General features: G+C 42.1%; 1 protein-coding gene across 2 annotated transcripts in view; it reads left to right on the top strand.

Annotated features, from left to right (window-relative positions):
* ABHD5 (abhydrolase domain containing 5, lysophosphatidic acid acyltransferase) overlaps positions 1 to 14,831 on the top strand; it is a 29,354-nt gene extending 14,523 nt beyond the window's left edge. For both annotated transcript variants that reach the window (XM_071561169.1, XM_071561170.1), the window contains exons 2-7: positions 652 to 737; positions 1,012 to 1,384; positions 4,719 to 4,873; positions 8,787 to 8,898; positions 9,421 to 9,607; positions 11,868 to 14,831. In XM_071561169.1, the coding sequence (XP_071417270.1) occupies positions 652 to 737; positions 1,012 to 1,384; positions 4,719 to 4,873; positions 8,787 to 8,898; positions 9,421 to 9,607; positions 11,868 to 11,957 (1,003 nt within the window). In that variant the 3' untranslated portion in view covers positions 11,958 to 14,831. The remainder of the gene's footprint in view (positions 1 to 651; positions 738 to 1,011; positions 1,385 to 4,718; positions 4,874 to 8,786; positions 8,899 to 9,420; positions 9,608 to 11,867) is intronic.
* The last annotated feature ends 12,190 nt before the right edge of the window (positions 14,832 to 27,021 follow it).

The following is a 27,021-nucleotide window of genomic DNA, read 5'->3' as shown; positions in this document are numbered from 1 at the left end:
GTGAGGCAATGCTGCCAGCTGAGTCATTCCCCTGCTCTCATGGTCAGGCTGGCACTACACTACCAAGATAGCAACTGGCGCTGGAAAAGCAGCTTCTGTTGGGGAGTTGCAGTTTGTTTTCTTATGGAGCTTTGTTTCTAAGTTTGTAATTAAGGTCCTAGGTTTTTGCTTTGTTAGGATAAATCTGCTTATTTTTCACTTTTTAAATTTCGTATATTAATCAGTTCACATTAGGCTGGTGAGCGCACAGTTTGTGGCTTTTTTGGAAGTAATAGGGTCATGCAAGGTAATGGGTGTGCAGGCAGAGTTCCAGAGAAACTTAAGAGGAGGCTGGAAGCTCCAGTGATTATGTTATGCATCCTGCCAGGCTTGTCAGGTTGGCATGAGGGCTGATGTCTCCAGATCCTTACACTCTGATAAGTGCACACGGTGAAAAAACTGCACTCTGAAGAACGCCCCTGATCATGATGCCATTTTATAAAAGTCAGGAGAAAGTGAATTCCCCTCCCACTGCACACTCCTGTTCTTCCTAGCATATGGTTTACATGGGTTCTCTTACAAAGAGTAACAAAAAAATGTCTTCAAAGCATCAAATGGTGCCAAAAATCACCATGTTACTCAAGCCATTTTTATTCTGTATTGCTATTGTAGGTTAGGATGGTTATTCAGCTGGCTTCCTGCCTGGTGTCCTACATCACTGCTGCACCTGAAAGAGGCTGAGGACAAAATGCTAAAATGTAAGTCTTTGTTTGGTTTTTAATAAGTTTCATAGATACAACTAGATTTTCTGTAAATGTACATAAAATCAAAGAAGTTTTTCAATATGACTTTTACATTGTGATGAGATAAGCAGGTCTAAAATTACATTGTCATTGTTCTCTTATGAAGGTATTTGATTAGAGGCTCTCCTTTGAAAGGGAGCTCCTGTTTTAAACAGTGGCTTCCCTAGAGTGTACTTCATATTTTATCAGACATGTCTAGCAACATAATTTTTTCCCACTTTTTCTTCAGGTATTGCAAACATATACAATAAACGATATGTGTTTATATCAAATGGAAATAAAATATGGACACTGACATTCTCTCCAGACCTCTCAAATAAAACTCCACTTGTTCTCCTGCATGGGTTTGGAGGAGGTGTTGGACTGTGGGCTCTCAACTTTGAAGATCTCTGTGAGAACAGGACCGTTCATGCTTTTGACCTCTTGGGATTTGGACGTAGCAGTAGACCACACTTCGACACTGATGCTCGGGAAGCAGAAAATCAGTTTGTGGAATCCATAGAAGAATGGAGAAAGGAGGTGGGGTTAGAAAAAATGATTTTACTTGGACACAACCTAGGTGGATTCCTGGCTGCTGCTTACTCATTAAAATACCCATCAAGGTATGTGAAAATAAAGGAAAAAAGCAATGCTTTTTCTGAATTTGACTAGTGATTTTAACACAGATTTTACTTTTTCAGGTTCTTTGTAGATTACGTAAATGAGTTTGTTGATTTAAAGAAACTTGATACAGAATTTTAAGTATTAAAAAACCCCAAAACCTACTTGTATGGTTTGTTTTCAGGTGGATAGAAATAGATAGATCTGGGAAATACGATTTTCTGTATACTTGTCTGTACCTCTTTGCCTGTGTTCAGTACTCCCTTGCCATGTTAGAAGGTGAAATGGCAAGGAATATATTTATGGGTGAATGTTTTGCAAGGAATATATTTATGGGTGAATGTTTTGCATCTCTGATTAAACATTGTTTAGCGAAGGGAAAATGGTCCTGTTTCTGCCAAACTTCCCATTGTTATGGATAACACTGAAACTTCTGAATGTATTTCCCCTAGGTAATTTATGCCTATATGCTAGCAGTCAGCCTGGTGCCAGCATGATGATAAAAAGTACTTTAGTGACTGTTTGATTTAAATTGTCTGCATGCCACTTTGTATTTCTTCTTTGCAAAACAACCCAGCTGCAGCAGTTCTGCAATTGTATTTCATCAGCATTTTCTGAACCACGTCATGGCCAACAGTTAATACATTTTTTCCTCTTAAAAGCTGTAATTTGTCTCTTTTATCTGGTCTGGTTATATGACCCCTGGTGAGCTCAGATCCCACCAACTGAGGTAATTCTGTCTTAAAAAAGGACAGTGCTTTTGTTGGGATACACATTAGTGGAATCCTATGAACAGCTGTGAATATAAGCTTTCCACATCATATGGCAGATTCTGTATTATACAAAACATATTTTTTTATATTCATGTCAAGTTTTATCATATCTTTGTTTCTCATTTGGATATTTTTGATACAATTTCATGCGTCATTTTTTTCCTAAAACACTTTGTCTTTTTCTCTCTAAGTGGATAATGCTTAGCACAGGTGACTGGAAATGATGCGTGAAAGTAGGTGTCTAAATCCAGAATTGCAATGAAGAAATGCAATCTTCTTCTTTAGGGATGTAAACCTGTGATATCCTTTGGGGCATAAACCATCTTTTAGCTAGTTGTAGTTTTTCATAGGGATCACTTACAAGTTTCTTACCTCTTTTTTTCAAAGAATCTGTAAATGGCACTATCCTATCCCTATGGGATGGAATATTCTTTCTGCCCTCTGCTGACCTACATTGAAAGTAGTGCTTTGTTTTCATGCTTCACTGTGCTTAAGTTGGGCTTAATTTGGGGGTGTTTCAGTTTGTGCTCTCTGAATTAAACTAATACTATCAAATTGGCAAATTGACTGGTAGAATCTTAAGACAGCATTGAATCAAGTGATAAATATAGCACAGCTTTCAGCCAGGTTATCTAACAATGAATTAGAGGCTTAAGGGATTCTGGATACATATTGTTAGGAAAGTAGATCTGTTTCTCCAAGCATAGATGATCCTTTAATTTGCTACACTGTACCAGAGTTGTTCATGGAAAATCTGAGGTTACTAATCCAAAAAGAGTCCCATTTAGGATATTCCCAAGAGGAGGAGGGCCATGATTTTCAAATACTGCAACTGTTACTTTTCTCATGGTCAACTTCCCATTATCCTGGGTGTTGTGTTTTAGGCTTAATTACCAGAAGGAGAAATGCCGAATTATTTAGAAAAGAAACAGGAAAAAGCTTAATCTATTTTTATTCATGTGTTTGCTGTGTTATATTTAATGCTGTAATTTGTGCACGGAATATGTGGCTGTCCAGAACAGCTCCTCTAATCTTTCCTGCTTGGTTTGTACCCTTTCCTCTCTTACTGCTGTTGTTTGCTGCAGGGTGCAAATACACTCATCGCTGAGCCAACAGCCAAGAAACATCTTTGTGAGGTTAATTCTTTCCAACCCTTCATTCCAAGCACAGGTTTCTGGTTTCCCAACTGATTATAGTCCAGAAATAGCCTTTGGAATCACTTCTGACATCGTTTTAGGAACTAAGAACTTTTCCGTGTTAATATCTAATCTCATGTCTTTGAAAGAGAAGGAAGTCATGAAGCAGAAAGTAAAGATTTTAGAACCATAGACTCATTTAAGTTAGAAAAGACCTTTAAGATCATCTAGTCCCACCATTAACCCAGCACTGCCAAGTCCATCACTAAACTGTGTCCCTAAGCACCACGTCCATACATCTTTTAAACACCTCCAGAGATGGGGATTCAACCACTTCCTTGGGTATAGTACCATAGAATGACTTAGGTTGAAAGGATCTTTTAATCTATTTCCAACCCTCTACCATGGGAACATCTCTCACTAGACCAGGATGAACAAGGCAGCCTGTTCCATTGTTTGGCAGCCCTTTAGGTGAAGAAGTTTTTCCTAATATCCAATCTAAATCTTCCCTGACACAACTTGAGGCCATTTCCTCATGTCCTGTTGCTTGGAACATGAGACCAAGCCCCACCTTGCTACAACCTCCTGACAGGTAGTTGTAGAGAGCAGTAACAATGAAGCTTCCATGGAAAATTACCATAAATGTGCAAAACTATAGTTCTTCAGAAATCATCAGTATCTAGGACAGTTAAAGTAAGTGTTATAGGATTAAACAGAAATGGATGATTTTAATGTACCAAGTTGAAATAGAATTTTTGCTTGAGGGGGACCCACAGTCTGAAGTGACTGATAGTTGCATGTCCTGGAAACTCCTACTGTGCTTTCTGTACTGATATTCCTTTGAGTAATAATTTTACAGGTCATCTCTGATGTTTCTTTTGTAACCTAAACCCAATAAGTTTAGAAAATATCTGCTAGTTTTGCCCTGCCTCTATCAGTTCAAATTTTACTTTGGTAAGATGATTTTTGAGTTAAACTGTGTCTCTTCTTAGAGAAGAGGTCTTAGACTTCTAGCAATTTCACTTAAATGAAACAGATGCAACTGTCCTCTTTTCTCTCAAATTAAACTGCTCCTGCAAATTATATTAACTGAGTGTGTAGATTAGGCTATTTTTAAAAACAGAAACAAGACTAATTTTTTTCAAATATGTGACAGTGCGTATCTATTGAATACTGAATTTCTCTTTGTGACACGTGCTTCCAAACTTCTGGTGTTCATACATATCATTAGGTGCAGTTCACTCTCTCTAATTAGTAATTGAAAACAAAACCATTAATGAACCAGAAACTGGGTTATAAGCCACTATGATAGAAGTGACTAAAGCAGGTTGTACCTATGCATCTGTAAAACAGATAGCACGTTTTCATTGCACACTGTTGAAGAAAAGCTACTGTACTCTAAACCTCTGAACCTTTTTTGCCAACAGGGTCAAGCATCTTATCTTAGTGGAGCCATGGGGTTTTCCAGAGAGGCCTGACAATGCTGAACACGAAAGACCAATTCCAATCTGGATCAAAGCACTAGGAGCTATATTGAGTCCATTTAATCCATTAGCTGGGCTAAGAATAGCAGGACCCTTTGGTGAGTTTCACATACTCTTAAATAGCACTTCTATTTTGGTTAAACATAAACATGGGGCAGATAGCACATTATGATAAACTTTCCCACAAGTCTGTATCACCTACAGAGGAAAGAGTTGGAGGAGAAAGGTGGGAGTGGCTGAGGAAAGGTTGAACTCCTTAGGACAAGAGGGCTCTTGCCATGAGAAATACTAGTACAGCAGTTTACAGCAAGCTACAGGATATGATTGTAGGCTACAGCTGCAGTGAAACTGGGTTCTTTCTATTAGTAATTTTTTTTATTGCTGTAGTAAATCATGTGAGTCTCATTGGTATCCTGCATTACAGTGGCAATCTATCCTCATATTTCTTCTTCAACAGCACTGATGAGATGTTAGATAAACTCTGTATACGCTAATACTAGGACTAGGTAGCAATGACTGAAAATACTATGGTATTAATTCATCTGAGGAGTGGGAAGAAGGGCGTAATAAAAAAGTCATCATATGCATTCCTTCTAGAGGAGAAAGAGGTTATCTGTCTGGTTTTCTTTGTACTACAGAAGTATCTGCTGGAGAGGCTTGGAAAAAGATATCCTTCAAGCTGCTCGCAAGTTATAATTAACTCACCTCTTCATCATTTTTAGTATTCAGTCTGAAGATAAACTAGTGAGATTTCTAGGCTTTGTTTACATTTAAACCACATCTGTTTCCTAAATCTGTTTCTATAGAATATATATTTTAATATGCTGATCTGTTTGTTTCTTTTCAGGAGTATGACAAAATTAGCTTTTCAGAAAAGCAACATGTTTTGTACACATTTTTTTTTAAAGTAAAATGCTAATTTGGTTAACAAAACAACCTGAAGCATATTGAGTGATAAGCACTGATTTAATCCAACAACAAGTGTTTGTGGAAGAGTTCAAAGCTGAAATTGTCTCCTTCAGCAATAAGTGCACTCAAAACCATGCTGCAGAAACAGCCCCTGTCTTGACAAGGTGTCCCCAAACCTAGCCACGCATTTGGGTTGCTGTGAAGGGTGGTGCTTTTTAAAATTTTTCATCTATTTCTCACTGCATGTGTTAAAAAGGTTTTTTGTCATCAACTTAATGTACAGTTCTTGACAAGTGAAGCATATTTCTTAGAGAGGGGTAAGTTTAAACACTGTGCTGGGATTAGGCATCAGACCCAGCCTTATGAAGTTACTAAACCAAACTCAGGGTTCCTTCTGCATGCCTATGTGCTTAAGCTGCTGGGCAAGCATAGTTCTTTGAACCTCACTGTAAAGCCAATTGTTACTGTTCAAAGTATGACTTAAGCACTTAAATGTGAGGCAAGTTCATTGGGATGTCAGTGGTATCGCATGGACCAATCAGACCCTCAGGCAAATACTTAAAACTGGGAGAGACAGAATCCAGAGGTATTTTTTAATCTGAGTGGTTTCCAGGTAGTTGATTTGCATATTTTTCTTCACTTAACTGGAACAGTCACCCAGGAGGTTCACAGTATAGGGGGTTTGGTGCTTAGGTTGGATTTGTGAATTCCATTCCTAGAGCTGGACAGATAAAATTCCTTAGGACATCAGAAATGTCATTGTGATCGCACCCTTTTTGTGGAACTTGGTGTCTTCAATGTTCATATTTCTTGTAGCATTTTGGAAGACATTGTGGAAAATCAACCAGACAATTCAGAGTGTCTTTAATAAACATTGCAAGCATGAACCACTGTGATTTCATTCCAAAATTTGTTCCCAATGTGCCTTGAATCCTTGTTTCATTCTCCCCTGTTAATTCCCAGGGAGGAGCTGTTTTGCAATTGGATTCACTGACAAAGCACTTCTTATCAAAATGGAAAGTGAATTCTAGTATTTGGTAACACTTCATGCCATGGCCTCTATGCTGATAGCAAGACACAGAATTAGTCTCTTTCTCTTCCAGGTGCTCTTATTCCAAGCCAAGTGTATCATTTGTGTTCAAAAAACCCAAACACACAGAAGAAGTCCAGCAATCAAACTCTCTGCAGGGAAAATAGAGCAGAGAGAATTGCAGGAATTTCACAAAATCTTCATTGTTTCAGGAGTTAAATCAATGTTTCATAAGGGAATTATTTTCTCTTGCACTGTATTAGTTTTCTAAATCTGTTTAAAGAATGCATAAGGGCATGTTGCAGTAGTCTACTCTCAAGATTAGAAAAGCATAGATCACTGTGACAAGGTCTACCTAAACAGTATACCAGGCCTTTGTCCAGGAGTGGGAGGGAAGAAGTGATTTCATTGTAATTGCACAGAATAACAGCAGTATGAAGTTTCTACTGTCTGCACGAGGGAAACATGACCATGAATGGTCACACATTGTTGTGGACAATGGCTCAACGTCCAAGTGAAGACCAGTGACGAGTGGTGTTCCTCGGGGATCTGTATTGGGATCGGCACTGTTTAGAGTCTTTGTCAGCAGCACAGCCAGTGGGATTGAGTGCACCCTCAGGAAGTCCGCCAGTGACATCGACCTGTGTAGTGCAGTTCATGTGCTATAGGGAAGGGATACCATCCAGGGGGACCTGGACAGGCTTGAGGAGTGGGCCCATGCCAACCTCATGAAGTTCAACAAGGCCCAGGCACAAGGTCCTGCACTGGGTTGTGACAGTCCCAAGTACCAGTACAGGCTGGACAGATAACAGATTGAGAGCAGCCCTGAGGAGAAAAACCTGAGGGGTGTTAGTTGATGAGAAGCTCAAAATGATCCAGCAATGTGCACTCGTAGCCCAGAATGCCAAACACATCCTGGACTCCATCAAAAGCAGCATGGCCAGCAGGTCTGGGAAGGTGATTCTCCCACTCTATTCTGCTCTTGTGAGACCCCCCTGGAGTACGACAGCCAGCTCTGGGTCCCTCAACATAAGGACATGGACCTGCTGGAGCAAGTCTAGAGGAGGGACACAAAGATGATCAGAGGGCTGGAGCACCTCTACTGTTATGGCAGGCTGAGAGAGCTGGGGTTATTCAGCCTGGAAAACAGAAGGCTTTTGAGAGACCTTGTGGGAACACTCCAGGACCTACAGGGGACCTACAGCAGACCTGGAGAGGGGCTTTTTACAGGAGCATATGGTGATAGGACAAGGGGTAACGGCTTAAAACTGAAAGAGGTAGGTTTAGATCAGATGTTAGGGATGAATAATATTCTTAGACTAAAATTAGCCTTGTGGTGAAGCTCTCATCCCAGAGATCCATCTGGTGAACTAGAATAGGCTTTTTCCTTAAAGAAGGGTTTCAGAAAAGAAGCTTAAGTTCAGAAGGCCTGAACTGGCCCCTGAAAGGACCCACTACTTCTCTACTTTGACTTTTAAGACAGCATGAGGACAATAGTTTTCAACATTAAATCTTTTCATTTATACCAGTAATTGTGCCTTATGTCAAGATTTCTACACCTGTTTTTCATCATGGACTTCAGTCTTTTCAACTAAACAGTAGTGAAGTCAGAAGCAGACTGTTCTGTGAAAGGTGAGGACAGACTTAAGAAAGCAAAACAGCCCAGCTTTTTCAACAGTGCCTTCTGGTTCTGTAAGTTGTGATGGATTTGGCCCAGTTTGGCTTCTAAAACTCACAAATTGAGTCTTAAGACTTTTCTTTTAAGATGCAATTTAGGCAAAACCCCTTTGTATTGCTGAGGTGACCCTTCTCAAACACTCTCCATATGTATTCAGCAGGGGATGCAGCATAAAATCTTTAAGAGTATTTGTGTTTCATTCCTGTTTGGTGTAATGCCATTGTGCTTTCCTAAGACATGCAAGTGGTAAAATGAAATACTGGTTCTGAAGACATCAACCTTAGCCAGGAGTTTCAAGGGGACATGTTTTGAGAGTTGTAATGAAAAGCATTAGACAGTTTGATAAAGTCATCTATACTCATTCCTCCTCTAATAGTGTTTTCTGTTTTAACAGGATTAAGCCTTGTTCAGCGTTTAAGACCAGATTTCAAGCGAAAATATTCATCAATGTTTGATGATAACACTGTGGCTGAATATATCTATCACTGCAATGTACAGTCACCTAGGTGAGAATGAGTGTCTCAGTGTGCGTTTTGAAGTCTGTCATTCATAATACTGAATGCCTGCTACTCCCTCCAATGGCCATGGCAGCAGTGTGCATGCTATCTTATTTTTAATTGTAGCATTTATTGTATTCAACAAAGAGATAGCATTGCACATTCTCTGAATTCCAGAAACAGATAAATGTAAAAACTGTCCTATTTCTATATTTCTTCTTAACTTGTGTTAATTCTGTGAGAGTTTGGGCACTATATTTAATTAAAAAATTGTTACAGTAGTATAACGTGTAAAGAATTTCCTTAAAAACTTTAAAAATAAGGTATTTCATTATTTGAAGTGTTACCACTCAGTCCTGTAAATATGTGGGCTCTTTCTGTTGAAATTTACATGTTAACCCTGAAAATTTATTTTCCTTAATTGTAAAAACCCCAGCCTTTGTGCTACCCAAAGGCACAGATACTCCAATTTAGATAAAAGGCAGATCCAATGGAAATTGAATTGTTTTTACCCTTTTGAATGGCTTGCAGTGGTGAAACAGCTTTCAAGAACATGACTATTCCTTACGGATGGGCGAAAAGGCCGATGCTGCAACGGATTTCACAAATGGATCAAGACATTCCTATCACTGTGGTGTATGGAGCACGTTCCTGTATAGATGGCAATTCTGGCAGCACTATTCAGTCTCTGAGACCAAATTCATATGTGAAGACAATAGTAAGTTGACTTTTAGAGCAGCTGTTTGTTTATATTGTGTGTACTTGGGGCTTTAAGTCATACCTATGTGGGCAGGTTGGCTAGGGCCCTGAGCAGCCTGGTCTAGTGGGAGGTGTCCCTGCCCTGCCCATGGTAGGGGCGTTGGAACAAGATGGTCTTTAAGGTCCCTTCCAGCTCAAACCATTCTATGATTCTGTGTTTTTATATCAACTGTAGAAATGCAGTCCCTTTGATTTAGAGCCTAGGGTAATAACTTCTGTTTTCTGTAACATGGAGAGAGAAAACAAATACTAGATCGGAGAAAACCTGGGCAGAAGTGTTGAGTTCCCAGAGTAAGAGGAAAACTTAGTGTAGCACTAGAAGCCAAACTAGATCTTTGAGCAAGGTCATTCTTTATTTTGTTCTAAAATGTGCTAATACAAGTAGGTTTTGTGGTCATAGGTTGTTTTAAACCACAGCAGTCATAATACTTGCAGATATATATAACATAGTGGCGAGGCTCTTGTAAACTCTTTTTATCTGTTTATATAATGCTTTTGTTTCTTTAGTAACAGAATGGTTTTGCTCCTGGTGCATAGGTTCTTATAAGCACCTTTCTCTAAGTCATTAAAAAAATACTTAGTGTTTTCTTCCTAGCTAATACATTTTTGTTTAGAAAAAAATAAAATGTGTGTACTTGCAACTTGATGTGAATGTGCATGATGCATTTTTTTTATTTCTATAAAAACAAACTAATTTAAAAGTATTCACACATTTTCACATCAGTCAGCCCTGATAATTGAATGTACATATATGTTACAATGCTGTGAGGTGATAAAATATTTGAACATACCAGCTGTCATCCTACTGATATCTAGAACTATCTGGACAGACGTGTACAATATGTAATGTTGACAGTATACTACAACAAGTCATTCAAATAAAATCTTCTAATTTGATACAATTGTCATCAGAGCTGGAAGTGAGAAAAGATATTGTTATCGAACTCTTTCGGTATGTTAAAGAGCACAAATAAGTTTCATAAATGTTGACATCCACATTGAAAGTGTCACTTAACTGCTTAACCAGAGAGAGAGTCGAAACAAAAGTCTCTGTTATAAAGTGTACAATATATTTCTGGGATAAGCATTACCATTCAGGTATATTTTTTCCATTCTAGTCCATGGCTTTTAGAAGGGACTGTGGAAAACTATTGTATTCCAGGTTAAAATTTTGTCAGGCCACATACAGGTTCTAAAAGGTAAACTGGAGTGGTAGAAATTGCAGGGACACTCAAAAAACCATAGGATGGAAAGGGCTCTAATGAGACCAAGACATGGACTGGCAGTTCTAGGGTTGGTAAAATACACAGAGATTCTGAGATTTTGTTGTGCGTGTTTATTTCTGATTAATTTTTACTTTGAGTTTCTGGGGTTTTTAACACGATAAATTAGCTATACATTATGGGATTTAGTTAGAGACAAGTGAGAGTGTTTTAAGGAGGGAAGGGAATAGTAGATATAAATACATATTAGTCTTTGATTGTAAAATGGAAAGAAAATAGGTCAAGTATCTTTGCTGTACACTATGGTGATTGCTTTGTAGCAGTTTTACAGAGAACAAAAAATTCTAGAAATAGTGGTTACTTACATCCCTGATTTTGTTACGCCATTGCTGTGAAATAACCTAGATTACAAATGCGGGGGTTTCCCCCCAAATATTGCATCATTTGGATACTTTTATCTGTTTAACCTAGTCATTAATTTGGAGGGTTGAAATCTGCTTTCATAAGTCTAGAAAATCCCCAGCAATTTAAGCTTCCAAGTTCTTAATCATTTATCCTAGTACCTTCTTTAGTCTCTTCCATATCACTTTTATAATAAGAAAATGCAAATGACTTGATGCTCTCACTAATGCAAACACTTGCAGGATTAATGAGCAACCTGGCACAACTATTTGAGTGGAGAGTGAAGGGGATGAGGATGCGTCAGAAGTTTGATATGCAAAGCACATTCTTCGCTTTGCAGTGACTTGTGCCTGCTTGAATGATGTGCAGTCAAATAAGCAGTAATTTTACCCTCTTTTCCTGTGCGAGAAAGCTCCTTCACAGGGGAAAGAAGATTTTAGTCTTCCTTATGTTTAGAGCCTTTTTTTAGGCTGTATGATGTCAACTCCTAAGTAATGTGCAAAAGTCAGGTTCTTCACCTTATTCCTCCCAGTGTTTATTTATTTGTTATTACACTTTTGTGATTTTGACATGTTTCTTCACCTTTTCCTCTAGGCTATCCTCGGTGCAGGTCATTATGTGTACGCTGATCAACCTGAAGACTTCAACCAGAAAGTGAAAGATATCTGTGATTCTGTGGACTGAATTGTCTCCTGTTCTTTAGAAAGTCATACCGTAGATAGCATTTAATGGCAATACTTCAGGAAATCACTAAAGAATGTGGAGCTAATGGGACAGGCTCTGTTTGCACACTGTTTCTTCTAAGAAGCCATTTGCACACTTAAACCACTGAGTGCCTATTTTGGGGGGGATGAAGAGGTTTGAAGCTAATTTTGTACAGCTTTTCTTGAGATTATTGATCTGTCAGATACAAAATTACATGTAACTTTTGAAACTGGAATTTTCTTCAAAATTTATTTGGACTTTGCACATGTTGAACTCTCTAAAAATGCCAAGTTCTCCAACAGAGAGAACTGTATCTATAGAGATACAATGTACAAAATGCAATTTTGTAATTTGGTTTCTTTATGAACGTTCATATTTTTAGTTGATGTTTCATATCAAGCATATGAAAATGCCTATATATGTTATTTTTGGAACCCAGAACTCCATACCTAATATTTTAAAAGGGTTGGGGCTTTTTTTCCATTAGAGTGATAACAGCTTATGAAGCTGATTTTGTGAGAGGGATGGGGCCAAAATAATGAGCAGTGTTTGTCACTGAAGTATGTTTGTTAGTTTATAAGAATTTGAGGCTCAATATTAGGAAATCTATCTTCTGTTGGATTTTATTTCCATTAATCTCAAGGCATCCTTTTCCATTTGTGCAACTTTTACGGAAGACTCAGTTTGTAAGAGTCAATGATGTCACCAGCACTCATGCTTCCATAAATATTTTGATGTGTAGATTCCTGTGATTTAAACTACAGAAGATAGCTTGTTAGCTACTCCCATGTATTTTTAACACTTTACTGCAGGATTTGTTACTTGTCTAAACCTAACAATTGTAGATAAGCTGCTAAGATTTGATTAGGGCTAGGAAATGGCCACCTGGATAGTGAGCATATTTCCTTTGGTAGAAAACCTAGTCCACTTTTTAATAAATTAGGCTGAAGGAGAGGCAGAGGGAGAATACTGATGTTCTCTAATTGGGAACTAGAACAGGTTAGTGTAATTTATCTAACATGCAGCCTCATTGTAGGAAGGATTATTACTGGAATGAACAATCCCACTGTAACGAATTATAAATGCATGTTTTGGAGATTCTTTATATATTTTAATTGAGTATTCAGATGTCAGAGATAGTTAGTCTTTGCATCTTTTTGAATTATACTTTGATGTTAGTTCTTCACATGCCTAGTAAATTATATTAAGGGAAATACTTTGTCACTTTAAAGCCAAATTATGTGATGGTTTGTTTTTTAACAAGTTTACATAAAACTGTTGATTTGTTTTTGAATATTAAATTGACTACTGAAGAGTTCTTGATACTTTTATATAGGGAGAATTCGAATTAATGATAGCACCTTCTTAAAGCTTGAATTGAATTCTGTGCATTTTTTCTCAAAATAAGGAATTGTTGCACACATTTATGATGTGGAAGGCAAAGATACCTAAAATATTCAGGAAATACTCTGATTATATTCCTAGCCAAACATAATCTCTCTTTCTGAAGGAGATATTTATCTATATGGTGCTATGTAAACATCAAACAGTTTTTGTGACTGCCTTGACTGGTAGCATTTAATACCTAGCAAACTAAAGTTTTTAATTAAAGTGAAGTATTTAAAAAAATTACTTTTTCAATTAGCAGATGCCAGAATTCTAAAACAAGATTTTGGGTTATTTGCTAAAATCTTGAGTTGAAAATGGAAAATCTGAATTACCATTTCCATTTTTCAATATAAGCTATAAATTATCAGTCATGCCACCATTAAGGTGGATGCCTTCAGCATGCTGGTTTTTTCCCACCTTTTTGAGTGTCTTATTTTGTATTTATCAACTTAAACAGCTGTTTTAGTTGTGTGTAAAAACCTAGTGCAAAAATAAATTTTGAGTCTCCTCCAAATAATAAAAGGTGAAACAAACTTGGTATTTCCAGATAGCACTTACTGATGGGAATTCTAGATTCCACATCAAAAGTTGGAAGTAGGGATAAAAATTGCACACTGAATGTGAATATTGTTTTAAATATCCCTTGCTTTTTCAGCTTACTCTACTAATAAGACTTCCTGCTTATGTTTTGCACAGTAAAAATATTCTTAAATGTTATATTTGATTAATGTTAAGACATGATACTGCTTTTGTAAAAATTATGTGCAATTAAGTCCTGGAAATCAAGAGTTAATAATAAGTTGAACTAAACCATCCAAATGCATTAAAAATGCAGTAATGCGTATTTTCAAATGTCTCATTTTTCTTAGGTTTTCCTGTATTTAACTGAAACTGGTGAGTGCTTGTCAACAAGTAGCTGCAAGCTCAGAATGTTATTTGTATGTACAAGGAAAATGATTCTTGCTTATCTTCCAGGCAGTATTAGTTGCTGCTGTGAAGGTCAGGATGGAATTCTGAATATCCAATTGTGTGCAACATAACCTGATCAAATTACCTGAATAAATGTCACAGGAGGCGCTGAACAGAAAATGAACGGCACATACTGAAACAACTGGGGAGCTACACCCCTTGTGAGCAATTACTGTCTAGGAAGAATGTGTTTCCCTACAAGCTCTGTTTCAGTGCAGTGACCAGTTGCTCCAATGTACCGTGATGAGCACTGAACGCTGATGGTGCTATTCTTATTACAGCACTATAAAATAAGACAAGAATTACAGGCATAAAGGCACCCAAAGATCTATCCTGTTCTAGCATCAAAATGAAGACAGCTGTGTACCAGAGGCTACAGCATAACAAGAATCCAAAATATTAATAAAAATCCAAGATTACCATCCTAAGTCTCCAGGACACGCTCTTCTTTCTGAGGTTGTTGAGATAAAATTTATTTAAAGTAACTTAGTAATATTTTGTTCGCATGGCTGAGTTCATTTTGCTACTTATTGAACCCTGCCAGATTAGATTTAGTTCTGGAAAATTGATTTTCAGAGAATTTATTGATAAGACTCTATAATAAAACATTCACAACCATCATAAGGAAGTCCCTGTTTGTATCTGATTGTGAAATGGAAATGCAGAATGTGAATTCCTATGTGTTGAGCTTGGAAAAATCGGTCCAAACAAGAGAGGAATGTCATCATCTGGTTTCACTCAGATCAAATCAATGCTGGCATTTCTTTTTAATAGTTACCTTTTTAAGGTTGGAGCACAGTACTAATAATGCCAAGGTTGTGGGTTTGATCCCCATGGGGACTGTTGCCTTACAAGTTGGACTTGATGATCCTTGTGGGCCTCCTCCAACTCAGAATATTCTGTGATTCTGGGAAGGTTGCTACAACTGTGTGTGGTGAACTGATGTGCCAGTCTCTGTCCGAAATGCTTTCTGTAGTCTGCATTGTGGTTCATCAAATTCCCAGCCCTTCAAGATCACAGTTACTCAGTTTTTTCACTGGGATTAAAACATGATTAAATGCAATAGAAACATCTGGAATTAATGGATGGGCAGACATATTCAGGAATACCTGTTTTGCTTGCATTCATTCAAATGTGAATCTGCAGAAGCCTAAGGCTAATTGTCAACTGCTGTTTAAATTAGTAATTTCTTAGAGGCTCCTCCCTAATCTTTCATTTTGTTTGGTTCTTGGACATTGGCCAGTTCACCAGCAACTCATCCTGCAATGTTTAAGCATGGCAGTACACTCATGTTGCCAGAAGCCCTTGTCTGGGGATTTATGTTTTGTAGGAAACACAAGTGAAACTTGTGAAAGGGTGAGACACTAAAGGTAACTGGAGAGAGATGTTTTAGTGGGGCTGGTTAGGTCAGAGCAGGACACAGGTGTGTGCAGCAACTGCTTTCTGGTGTTAGTGGCAGTAGATGAAAATGGGTGGAGCCTTCAGGTTTTCAGGCAGGTGATGGACAGCCCAGTGCATATGTGCAGGGCACATTCTGTATGGGGCGCACTGTAAGGTGTTGTATGCCTCTGACTGAGCTGGACACTTAGACTGGTACTCGGATAGGAAACATTTAATGAATGGCTGTTTCCTGCAGTGCTCAAGAAATCATGAGAAACTGTATTCTCACAAATCAAAAATGAGCTGATGGCAAGACATGAGGTAGGGGGTCACTGGACTGCCTGAGGTAAGGTGAAAAATCACAATGTAAACAAGGCCTGTCACTAAAGATGATAAATTAGCTTTTTACAAGAAGAGTGGAGGGCCTTGGTCTTTTCCAGTTTGCACTGTTGCCTTTTGATGACAGATATCCTACATCAAGATTTGGACATGGTGAGAAGAATGTAGAAGTATAAAATCTGGAAATACTTGCTACATATATTTTAAAAATAAGATGCACAAGTAGCAGGAACATTACTGCACTGAACTTAAAGACATTTTTAGATGCGTAGGTAATTTGCATTAGTAATTAGCAGCAAGATGAAAGGGATGACAACACTACACTGTAGGTGTTTACTTGCATTTTATGCTTTGCTTGTAGAGGAAAGCCAGCAAACTGAAACAGTTAGTTTTGGAAAGCGAGGCAAGGGCTGTGGAGTGTGACCCAAAATATATGCTAAGTAGATGTGCTTTGAAAATCAACTACTGTAAAAGCAGAGTATCCATATATTTACAGGTCTATTTCTGCACTCTTGCATTCACCTACTTGATGTGTAAATGACTGGAGCTGTGCGTGGAGCGAGGTACAGCTATCACTTCCTCTGTAGCATCAGAATATTTAAATGCTTGCCTGACATCCAGCTGCTTTTCTGCTTTGACTTTATTTAAAGATACTTGCATTCACTCAGAGCTCAAACCTAAAATGGAGGCTAAACAGCTTAGTGGATGCAAATCCCCCAGCTGGAGAACCCCTCTGAAAAGGAGATTATTGCTCACGTCTCCCCAACATTCACATTCTCCTCAGTGCTTGCCATCTCACTCAGCTTGTCCTGCTGGACCATGTGCTGGTGGCCAGTTTTGCCTCATGAATACCCCCAGTAGATGCTTTGATAAGTGCACGGTTAAGGAAAATAACCATTCTGCAAACACAGTGGAAGGAAGACTCCAGTAGTGGGGTCATGCATGGGGGAAGAAGGACCTGCACTGTGAGGATTCCTCAGAATGGTGGGATGGGGATCCCCATCCAGCCTTTGGCCCTGGTTTATTTCCAGGCTTGTATGGTCTGAGCACTGAGCTGCTCTCAGTTCTTGCTGCATACCCCTGTGGCTGTTTCCACAAAGGAAATGTGCAGGTTAATGGTGTGTGCAGGTAAGGCAGAGAGAAAAGCAAGGAGCCAACCTGCCAGGCAGCTCCTCCCCTGGCACTGATTCCTTCCTTAGCTTTCAGCCCCTCTCGGTGCCCTGCAAGAGGGCTGCCAATGCAGGAGGAGGTCTCCTAGTTGGAAACGCCTCTTCCTGACCACAAATTGTAGTGTAATAGGATCACAGAATGGGTTGGGTTGTAAGAAACCCCTAAGATCATCTGGTTTCAGTCCTCAAAGCCATATCCAACCCAACCTACCTTCATGGAGATCTCCCATGCTTCAGCCCCCATTCTGGTGGGTAACTGTTGTGCACAAGCAGGATCAGGCTGTGCTGGAACATGGTGCACCCCCCTGAAGCAGCTTTCAGGCTGTGTGACACCTGCCATGGTGACTGCCAGCAAAGCCTGGGTTGGTACCTACTGTGAGTTAGGGTCATGCTTGTTCACAGAAAACAAGAATTCATGTGTGTCATGGTGGCAGTTGTCACCAAAATGTTGCATAAACTATTTTAGGGGTTTTTTTTAATACTGGCAAATTTCAGCAGCAGTTTGAGAGACAGCAACTATTAACCACAGAGTAGTGTTTGCCTGTTGTGGAATGGCTATAGATTTGTTTTACGAGGGTTCTAAAAACAGTTTTTGCTAAAATGCTGAATGGTTAGTGAAGAAATGCATTTATTTTTATCTCAGCAATATCTGGAAACAGATGAAAATCCAGCCAGGTGAATGAATCCAACCTCTCATCAAGTCACATCTTTAATTAATAGGCAAATTAATACAACAGTATTTCCCCTGACTCCTTCAGCACAAGCCAGCTCCCAGCTGGGGCTGCACATTCCTGCCACCCCTGTATCTCCATGCCTGCTCTGTCTGCCGCACAGAGTGGGGATGGCAGGAGCAGGGAGGGAAGGGGAGACTCTCCATCAGCTGGGAAGCCAAGGCTCTTGCCTCCTCTCCTCCATCAGTTCTGTGCAGACCCCACTAGAGGGGAGAGGTGGCACTCCCAAACTGCCCCAGCACTTCCTGCAGGCTCCTGCTTCTGCACAGCACTGCTTTTAAGGAAAGAGCTGCACTGCAATTTCTTCCACATCTGATAGATTGATACCTCTAGGTATGGGGCAGGGATGAAATAGGAATTTTAACCATTTGGTTCACCCCCTTCATGCGGGAAAGGGCAGGTCATGGAAGAGGTGAACGTGATGTGGTCCCATTAATGTAGACCTCTGTAGTACTGCATCATGGTTTTTTTAATCCTAATTTCTTTTCACAAGACAGAAATGAAATCCATGCAGAAAGACTAGACAGTGAAAGGAGGAGGGGGAGCACAAATGAACCTCCTCTATTATTACAGACCAGCCCCAGAATGAGAATAAATGGTGATAAGAAGAAAAAATAACTGCAAGGGAATTATTAAATAAGGGGCAACTTTTAAAGTGGCTCCAGTCTGGCTTCTAATTTTGTTCCTGTAATTTGATTGTGGGTTTAAATGGGACTGCTTAGACATTAGCTACTTGATCTGCAAGCAGCAGCAGGTAAGCAGTGCAGAAGTATGTGCTGGGGCACAGTTGTGGGCATGCTCTTCCAGGGCTGAGTGGGTGCTGCATCCTGCCAGCCTGCTGAGAGGGACAGGGGGCAGGGGAGAAGCTCCCTTCCTTCCACTGATTCCATCACGGGCAGGCGTTGAGACCCCCACCGATGGGGACACAGTTCAGAGATGGGCTGAGTGGGATAAAGTTGTATATCCCACAGGGATGCCCCAGCCTGCATCAGTCTCAGCTCTAGCTCTGGAAGATGCAGCAGCACATGGCTGGCCATGCCCTAGGGAAAGTGGTGGCAGCTTTGCTGCTGCTTAGCCAGGTCTCTGCAGAAAATGCTGTAGTAGGCCTGTCTGTGGGCACTCACAGAACGGAGCTAGAGGGAAACAATGCTGTAGGAAACAAGGACAGAATTCACTATCAAGATAATACTGACCCTGTAGTAAAAACCAATATAGACACGTCTACAGAAGCCTGTTAGGTGCTGTAGCTGGCACCAGCACAAGGGTACCTCCAGCCTCCATTGCAGCCTGCCGCCACTGCATGTCACTGTTAGGACAGTGCGACCCAGGCTGAGGTCTGTGCAGCTCCGGTGGGGACAGACCCCGCTATTTCCCAGGCTGGGAGATGGGCTGCGGAAACCCAACACCCAAGGCCTATTACCCCGGGAGGAAACCAGTCAAAAGGCTTAGTGTGCCCTGCAAAAATGAGTTAGGAGTAGCCTGAGCTACCTGTTTCATTAAAAGGGTGGGGCTTTTTCTGAGGGAGGCACCAAATAGCACCTGGTGTGGGTAACTGGGGACTAGGGAGTAGGATGTGCCTTCCTGGATATTCCCACTCAGCACAGTTTCTCACTGGGCTGCACCAGCTGCTGCTGAGGGGAAGGGATGGTTCACCAAACCTTACGGTGGGGCTGGTGGCCATGGGAGCTGGGATGAGGTGAGACTGCTTCCATTACCTCAGCTCCCCCTCTCAGGATGGTGACAGCTGGCTTTGGCCCTACTACGGGCTGGACAGGATACCAAAGGATGCAAGGGTAAGGCTGAATGTTTACCCCATAGTTTAGGGGATTATGGCCATGGCCAAGCACACATGGGCATTGTGCTGCTGGATGTGGCTGCCGGGCACCCTCCTTCCCAGTCTGCATGCTGATGGTGCAAGAAGAGGTGACACCTTCACCCATGCCATCCCCCTTGCCTGCATCTCTATTTCTGATTGGAGGTGGGAGTGTGGTGACAGACCATACGAGGGATGATGTGTCTGTCTCAAAAGCACCTATTACAGAAACAGGGCATGATTCACAGTTCAAGGGGAAAACTGTGCTGGGCATCAGTCATCATGGGACATGGTGTCAGGAAAGGAGAGGCTCTTGCCCTCTGTGTGCCCCACTCATGTGTGCTTCTGGACATCTAACAAGACTCTAGAAGCAGGGATTTGTGTTAATGGGTGAAGGAGAAATACTTGCAGCTGCATGACCTCTTTTGATGGGAGATACAGAAGGAGAGGTGACATTGCTGCAGCCAGGAGGGCATTTATGGCACAGACTTATAGTGGCCAGCAATGTCACCATATGTGAAGTCATGTTTCATCTACCAATGCCTATATTCATCACCTTGCATACCCGTTCCAGCTACAGAAAAGCATTATAATGTCCCAGTGGCATTTGAGAGATTGCATAGGAGATGTTCATGGCATCCTATCAGCCCTTGGACTGACCATCTCAGCACCGGTAACATCTCCTTGTCCTGCTGCAATTCCTGCCCTTCATAGTCTGTGACCAGACCCTATGGCCATGTCACATCTCTCTGCTGCTCCTAAGGGAGTCAAGGTTGGGACAGGAGCAATTTGGCGTCCCAGAACTTGCTGTAATACTGAATTTCTTAGAGCATCTTCCAGGCTGAGATGCTGTAAGACACTCAGCTGCTTGGCAGGTCCCCCCAGTACACACGCACAGGCTATTTGTCTCAACAGGATATTAAAAAGAAGAGGTTATAAAAGCAAGGCATGGTATGAGGCAAGGCTTAGCTCACAGCATCAACATTTATATCCTCTCTGCAATTCATGTTCTGCAAGCAGGAAACATCTGCAGCCCTTGCCGCCCCCTTCTCATACCCCTCTGGGGCTGCCATACTCCCCCATGGGACTCTGGTGCTGTGATGGTAGCTGAGTACCCTGGTCCCACTGGGTTGTTTTTTCATGAGGGACCGGGAAAGGTGTTTCAGCTCTGGCTGGGACACCCAGTCCTGTCTGCATTACACTGCCTGCCTCTGGTCCTTCCTTCAGCATAGACTGTGACCCTGTTCTTGTGGGTGTCTTTTCCTTGGCACAGACACATTACTCATACATTGTCATTTGTCTTCATCCCCATCTCCTTTAGCTGCTGGCAGGATTTTCTAGTGGTTCCTGGATTTTCCTGGACCTGGTTTACCATGCCAGGAGCTGTCAGTTGTCACTAGGTCCAACCCTACTGCAGCAAATCCCCATCACTGCCCAAGTTGTGTTTACTCAGTTTCCCAAAACTCCTGAAGAAAATTCCTCTTTGCTATTTGATTCCCACCAACTCTGCATCTGGTTCAGCATCCAGGCCAAATTTTTTTGTGGATTTTTTTGTGTTTTTCCCACTATTTTTTGGGGGAAAGAAAGACAGAAGATCAGGGATCCCATCCTGCTGGGCTACAGATGGTGATGGCCCAGCTGGAACAATGTGCAGAGGGTAAAGCAGAGAGCAGTCACACAGGATGACCCACTGAAACAACTTCTCTCAATTTTAAGATCAAATAGCTGGCTGTATTTTCTGAATGCATGCAGGGACAAGCTAAGGTACCTTCCTGTCCAGTTCCAGATCCCAGTGATCAGGCAGGCACACATGTGCCAGAGATTTCTCTCTGGCATGGCTGCCTGCTCTCATAATTGTTTATTCCTATTTCACCCCACTCCCCCAGTCATTTTATTTTCCTTCCTCCTCCCTTCTGGTTTTACAGTCACTGGATAGACAGGCTCACAGGCTATTTTTAGGTCTCTAAATTACTTTTCAGATCTATTCTAAATTTATCTCCCAATAATCTGAAATCTTGAAATCACAGAAGTGAGAATCATGTCTGAAAAAGAAAAATTTTAAAGTCTGGCTTACTGGACTGGACACCTTTGCTGTGGTAGCCTTAGTCTTCTTCCTCCTCATTACTCACCTCTCCCACTCCATGTACCGTGACCACTCTTGGCCAGCCTCTGCCAGGGGCGAAGGGTGGTTATTCCCACCTGAGAAGTGTCCAGGACCAGGGATATCCCCAGAGGCGTGGGGGGTGTGGAGGAGCCCAGGGACAGAGGAGAATGGAGGCAGCACTCCAGGGTTACACTTGAACCAAGGAGCCAGGTTTGCAGCTCCAGGGCATTGAACCCCCATGGGTTTTTTCTACCTGCAGAGCTTCCTGTGGAGGGGAAAAAAAAAAAGTAATGTTTTTGAAAATTAACCAAGAAAATTAGTATTCTTGAAGAAGATGACGCTGCAAGCCCAAGGCAAAACTAGGAAGAGGAGGCAGGAGTCCTGCTGCGTGATTGCTGCAGGTTGCTCTTACGCAGAGCTAGAAATAGGAAAACTTTAAAATATTCCTTCGGAGCTGAGTGCCCTTTGAGCCGCTGCCAGCTCCTCCCTGCAGTGCCTGAAGGATAAATCTTCTGTCCCCACCTCTAAATGTTCCACACCCTGTAAACAACCGACCCTAAACCCTCAACAATTGCCCTTTCAAAAGCCGTGTGCTAATGACTTTATCTCGTTGCCTCAGACGGATGAAACCTCTGTCTGTCGGTGCAAGGCTGGTCCCTGACACCCCGAGCCAAGGAGCTGTGAGGGCTAAATGCTTTTAAAAATAAACTATTTCCTCCTCCGTCTTTCCTGACAGCCAGTTCCCGGACAAACCAGCAGGAGGATGCACTGGACTGGGGGAAGGGGAGGGAAGGATAAAAGAAGGGAAGGAGTTAACCTTCTTCCCATGGTAAAGCACCGAGGCTGTCTGCCAGTTTTCGGAAAAGCTGCAAGTCATTCTGCCAGGACGAGGAGGAGGTTTTGAAGTCTCTGGGATGTTCTCAGGCAAGTGCCGCAGTACAAGCCCAGCTGAGCTGGCATGACAGCCAGGGAGGGGACCTACCCAAGATGGAAAGGGAGGAAAGAAATCCCAAGCAGAAGCATCCTGGCAGGACTGCAAAATTGCTGCTGTCTTCAGGTTTCCTTCCCCACCTTCCCCTCTCCTTTGGCTTTCATCCTTCGGCCCTCATCCTTCGCATGTCCCAACCCCAGCATTCCAGACAACTCCATGCAGACAAGAAATCCAGGGAGTGAGACAGTGCTGCAAGCCGCAGGAGTGGGAGCACTCACCACAGGCCTGGCTCCCTGGAACACTGGAAAATATCGGATACCCTCTGATGGGAGGAGAGGTCTGCCAGAAGTGCACCAAGCACTGCTGCCCTGTGCTGAAGGGAATAGCTGGGGCTGTGCCTTGCCTCTTCCTCTTTCCCCTCAGCCTAAGGAGCCACAGGCATCCTGCACCAGTTTCCAGAGAGAAATGTGCTGAAGTTGATGGAATGTAGTGGGACATCTTGCTACCAACACCCATTTCCTGGGAGGAAAAATGTTTCCTTGAAAAAATAACAGTCCATGGTGCATTATAGTTGGAGAGAAAATAAGTGACCCACCAAGGTAAAATGTCATCAGCAAAATACAGGGGTCCCCTTGGGCACAGCCCAGCAGTGTCTCGGCACAGTGGCTGCACCAAGCATGTGGCAGATGCTCAGAAAGATGAAGTTAGATTAGGCAGAAAACAAAACCCTACAAACTGGTGCCACTTTGGAGCCCAAATCTGCAGGTTTAGGAGGCAGAGGCAGCAGAACGGAGCAGTCATGCAAGGCCACAAACTGCAGATTTCCTCTTTTGGGGGAAAAAATCCACTTCACAGATGCATCCCACCCTGACTTTGTTGCTTGGCAGCATAGAACTCAGAAGATTAAAGGCATGTAAAAGCACCAGTGTAATTTCCTAGTTTGTATTTTTACATTTACAGCGTATTACATCCAACACTATCCAGGCTTTTCAGGGAAGCTTTGGTCAATTAAGATTATCTGTCATTCCTCATTTATTATCATCATTTATTAAATCCCCTCCTTGCCAACAGGCAGGAGGAGAAGATGGTGCACAAAATAAATAAATAATTGAGGGAGAAGCTGGTCAGGGCCCTGATTTCTGTCCCACATCATCTCTGGCAAAGCGCTGTTCTGAGTCAGCTCTGGTGGACTCTGGGAAACCATCGCCATTTCAGCACTTCTATTAACATACACATGTATTCTCCTGACACCACTTAGGGTGAGTCAGGGGGGCATGAGTGAGGGCTGCCTGCCAGCTGAGGTGCCACTGCCTCTAACCCATGCTGATCCCAAAGGCATTGAGCCTCTGCTGTACGGGGCACTGTTAGAGGAAGGGGACTAGTCTAGAGGGACCACCAGGCTGACCTGGCACAGCAGTTTTGACTGTAGCTGCTCGGGGTGGGACCGAAGCATATGTCTTATGCTACAGATGGGTAGGAAGGTGACTGGGATATTGACACAGCTCCACCCTGTCACAGGGACCCCGAGGCACCTGGCATGCAGGGCCAGGTGGCATTTCTGAGCTTCAGACTGTGTAGGGACTGTATCAAAAAAGGGCCAAATTGAGACAAAACAGGGGAAATATTTCAAACACAGGCACCTAAGTGAGCAGTCCTAAAGGCCTTGTGCTCCTGGTGTGCATCAAAAACTTCTTTGTCTTTTTACACCTTTAGTTCTTGCCCTGCTTGTGCAATTGCATAATAACAATACGACCTTGAGAGAGAAAAATGAACAACTCCAGGATGCTGGTTCAGATGATGAGAGCTTGTGTAACACTGTATTTCTGGCAGGCTGTCACTCCAAAAATGTATGTCCCTAATCAAAGGTAGATTTAAAAAAAAAACAACTTCTCTCTTCTGCTACACCAGCAGTATCTCTAAGGCACATGTTATTAGCAGTGCGTTGCTGGGCCAAGGGGTTAAATCTCTACATCTTTTACATTGTATGATATGTACCTATCATTTCTGCATAGATCTGTAGTGAAGATGAAATAGCTCATTACTCATCAGTGACAAACAAAAAGTACCATGAATAAAACTAATGGTCAAGGGGGAAAATGGAAGATGATTGGGTTCCCATTGTTCAATGTCTTTCTTATCTTGCAGGAGCACTGAGGAGCAAACAAGCCCCCAGCTTGTGCAGAGCACCGTCCCCCATCAAAAGGAAGTAACCCATGTAGTAAACCCTGAGTCATCTGCACAGTTAATAATTAGAGAACCTGCTGAATGCAAAAGAAAACAAACATTGTTTAATTTGGTACCTAGGGAGAAGGTTAGAGGTGCTCTTTATGTTCCCAGACAATGGGTCTTGCAAAGCTCACAGAGGTGGTGTTGGTCAGGTGAGGATTCAAAGAGTCATTATCAGCCCAGCTTATCTGGGAACCCACCACACAGGCTGGGGAAGGCTCCTTACTGCCTGTTTGCAAAGGGCTGCTGCTACCCACCTGAGCACAGCCTCCTCAATGAACAACTAAAGAAGAGGCAAGAGGCAAAAGGGGCCCAGATTGGAAGACGCGCCAAAAACCACTTGGTACTGTCCACCTGAGTTGGAGCAAACCGCAGTATCAATATAGGCTGGGGGGGTGAACAGATGAAGAGCAGACTTGCCGACAAGGGACATGGGGGTGCAGGTGGAGGAATGGCTGGACATGACCTGGCACAATGTACTCAGAAGTCCAGAAAGCCAACTGCATCCCAGATTGCATCAAAGGAAGCATTATCAGCAGGTCAAGGAGGTGATTCTCCCCCTCAGCTCTGGTGAGACCCCATCTGGAGCACTGTGTCCAGCTCTGGAGTCCTCAGCACAGGAAGGGCATGAACCTGCTGGAGTGAGTCCAGAGGAGGGCCATGAAGATGATCAGAGGGCTGGAGCACCTCTCCTATTAAGACAGGCTGAGAGAGTTGGGCTTCTTCAGCCTGAAGAAGAGAAGGCTCTGGGAAGATCTTAGAGAAGCCTTCCAGTACCTAAAAAGAGCCTACAAAAGAGCTGGAGAGGGACTTTTTACAAAAGCATGTAGTAATAGGACAAGGGGGAATGACTAAACTAAGAGAGGGTTGGTTTACATAAGATACAAGGAAGAAGTTTGTTACAATGAGGGTAGTAAAATGCTGCAACACATTGCCCAGAGAGGTTGTGGATTCCCCATCCCTAGAAAGATTGAATGTCAGGTTGGACAGGTCTCTGAGCAACATGATCAGGTCAAAGATGTCCCTGCCTACTAGAGAGTCATTGGACTCCTGAAGCACCTCAGGTCTGGATGACCCGAGGAAACCTTTTGCTTGTGATCCTGGGAAAATTCAAACCAACTCAGAGTGTTTTGCACGATGGAGCTGCTACTGAGAATTCTGATGTTTCTCTGCACTTGGAGAAGGTGGTGAGCAACTGATACAAATGCAGCATGTCTCTGGCACAATTACAGCACTTACTTTTTAGAGTAGAGGATGGATTTCCAAATAATTTGCAAATAAATTGGATAATTTTCCTGAGTTACAAGTACTTTGGGAAATATATCCTTTGACAAATGTAGCAGCAGTCTTCAGACTTGAGCCATCTCATGAATGCACCAGAAGAAATGTGTAGTGTAGATGTTTCTCCAGCCTTTCCTCGGGGGCAGTGTTTCACACAGTGTGCATTCACGGGCTGCCAAAGGAAAGTAACGTGAGCTCTTCTATTGCCATTGAGCGTTTAAGCTTTGTCACCCTCTGGAAAAGAAAAGGCAGTAACAACTGTCTCAAAGATTGCCCCATTTCAGAGGGGATGGAGGTCCCTCCTGGGAGAATGGGGGTCATGAGTTGGCAGAGTTCATCCATCCCTTTAGAGAAGAGGAAGGTGGAAGTACATGTGTGCTTGGAAATGGGGATATTTCCCAGGGTAGAAATGGTCTTAGTGCAGCTGAAAACACCAGTAGCTGACATACATTTTAGAAAAGCACAAGGGCTGTGAGGTATGGGGAGAGGATGTGGGCAGAAGGATGATGAGGGGCATGTGAGGGTTGTGAGTGGCAGAGGCAGCAAGGAGGCCTGTGGAGCATCCAGAGTTACCTGCTTCAACAGCCCTGCTTCACAAAACCAGCCTAGCTTCTCTGCATCCCTGCAGGAAAGCCAGAGCTTACAAGTGAGCGTGTGCATGAAAAAACAGTAATGGAAATAGAGCTGGTATTCTCCAGATTTAAGTCATTA

This window comes from Pithys albifrons, chromosome 7, assembly GCF_047495875.1.
Source record: "Pithys albifrons albifrons isolate INPA30051 chromosome 7, PitAlb_v1, whole genome shotgun sequence".
Classification (NCBI taxonomy): domain Eukaryota; kingdom Metazoa; phylum Chordata; class Aves; order Passeriformes; family Thamnophilidae; genus Pithys; species Pithys albifrons.
This window is presented reverse-complemented; position numbering and strand designations above follow the sequence as displayed.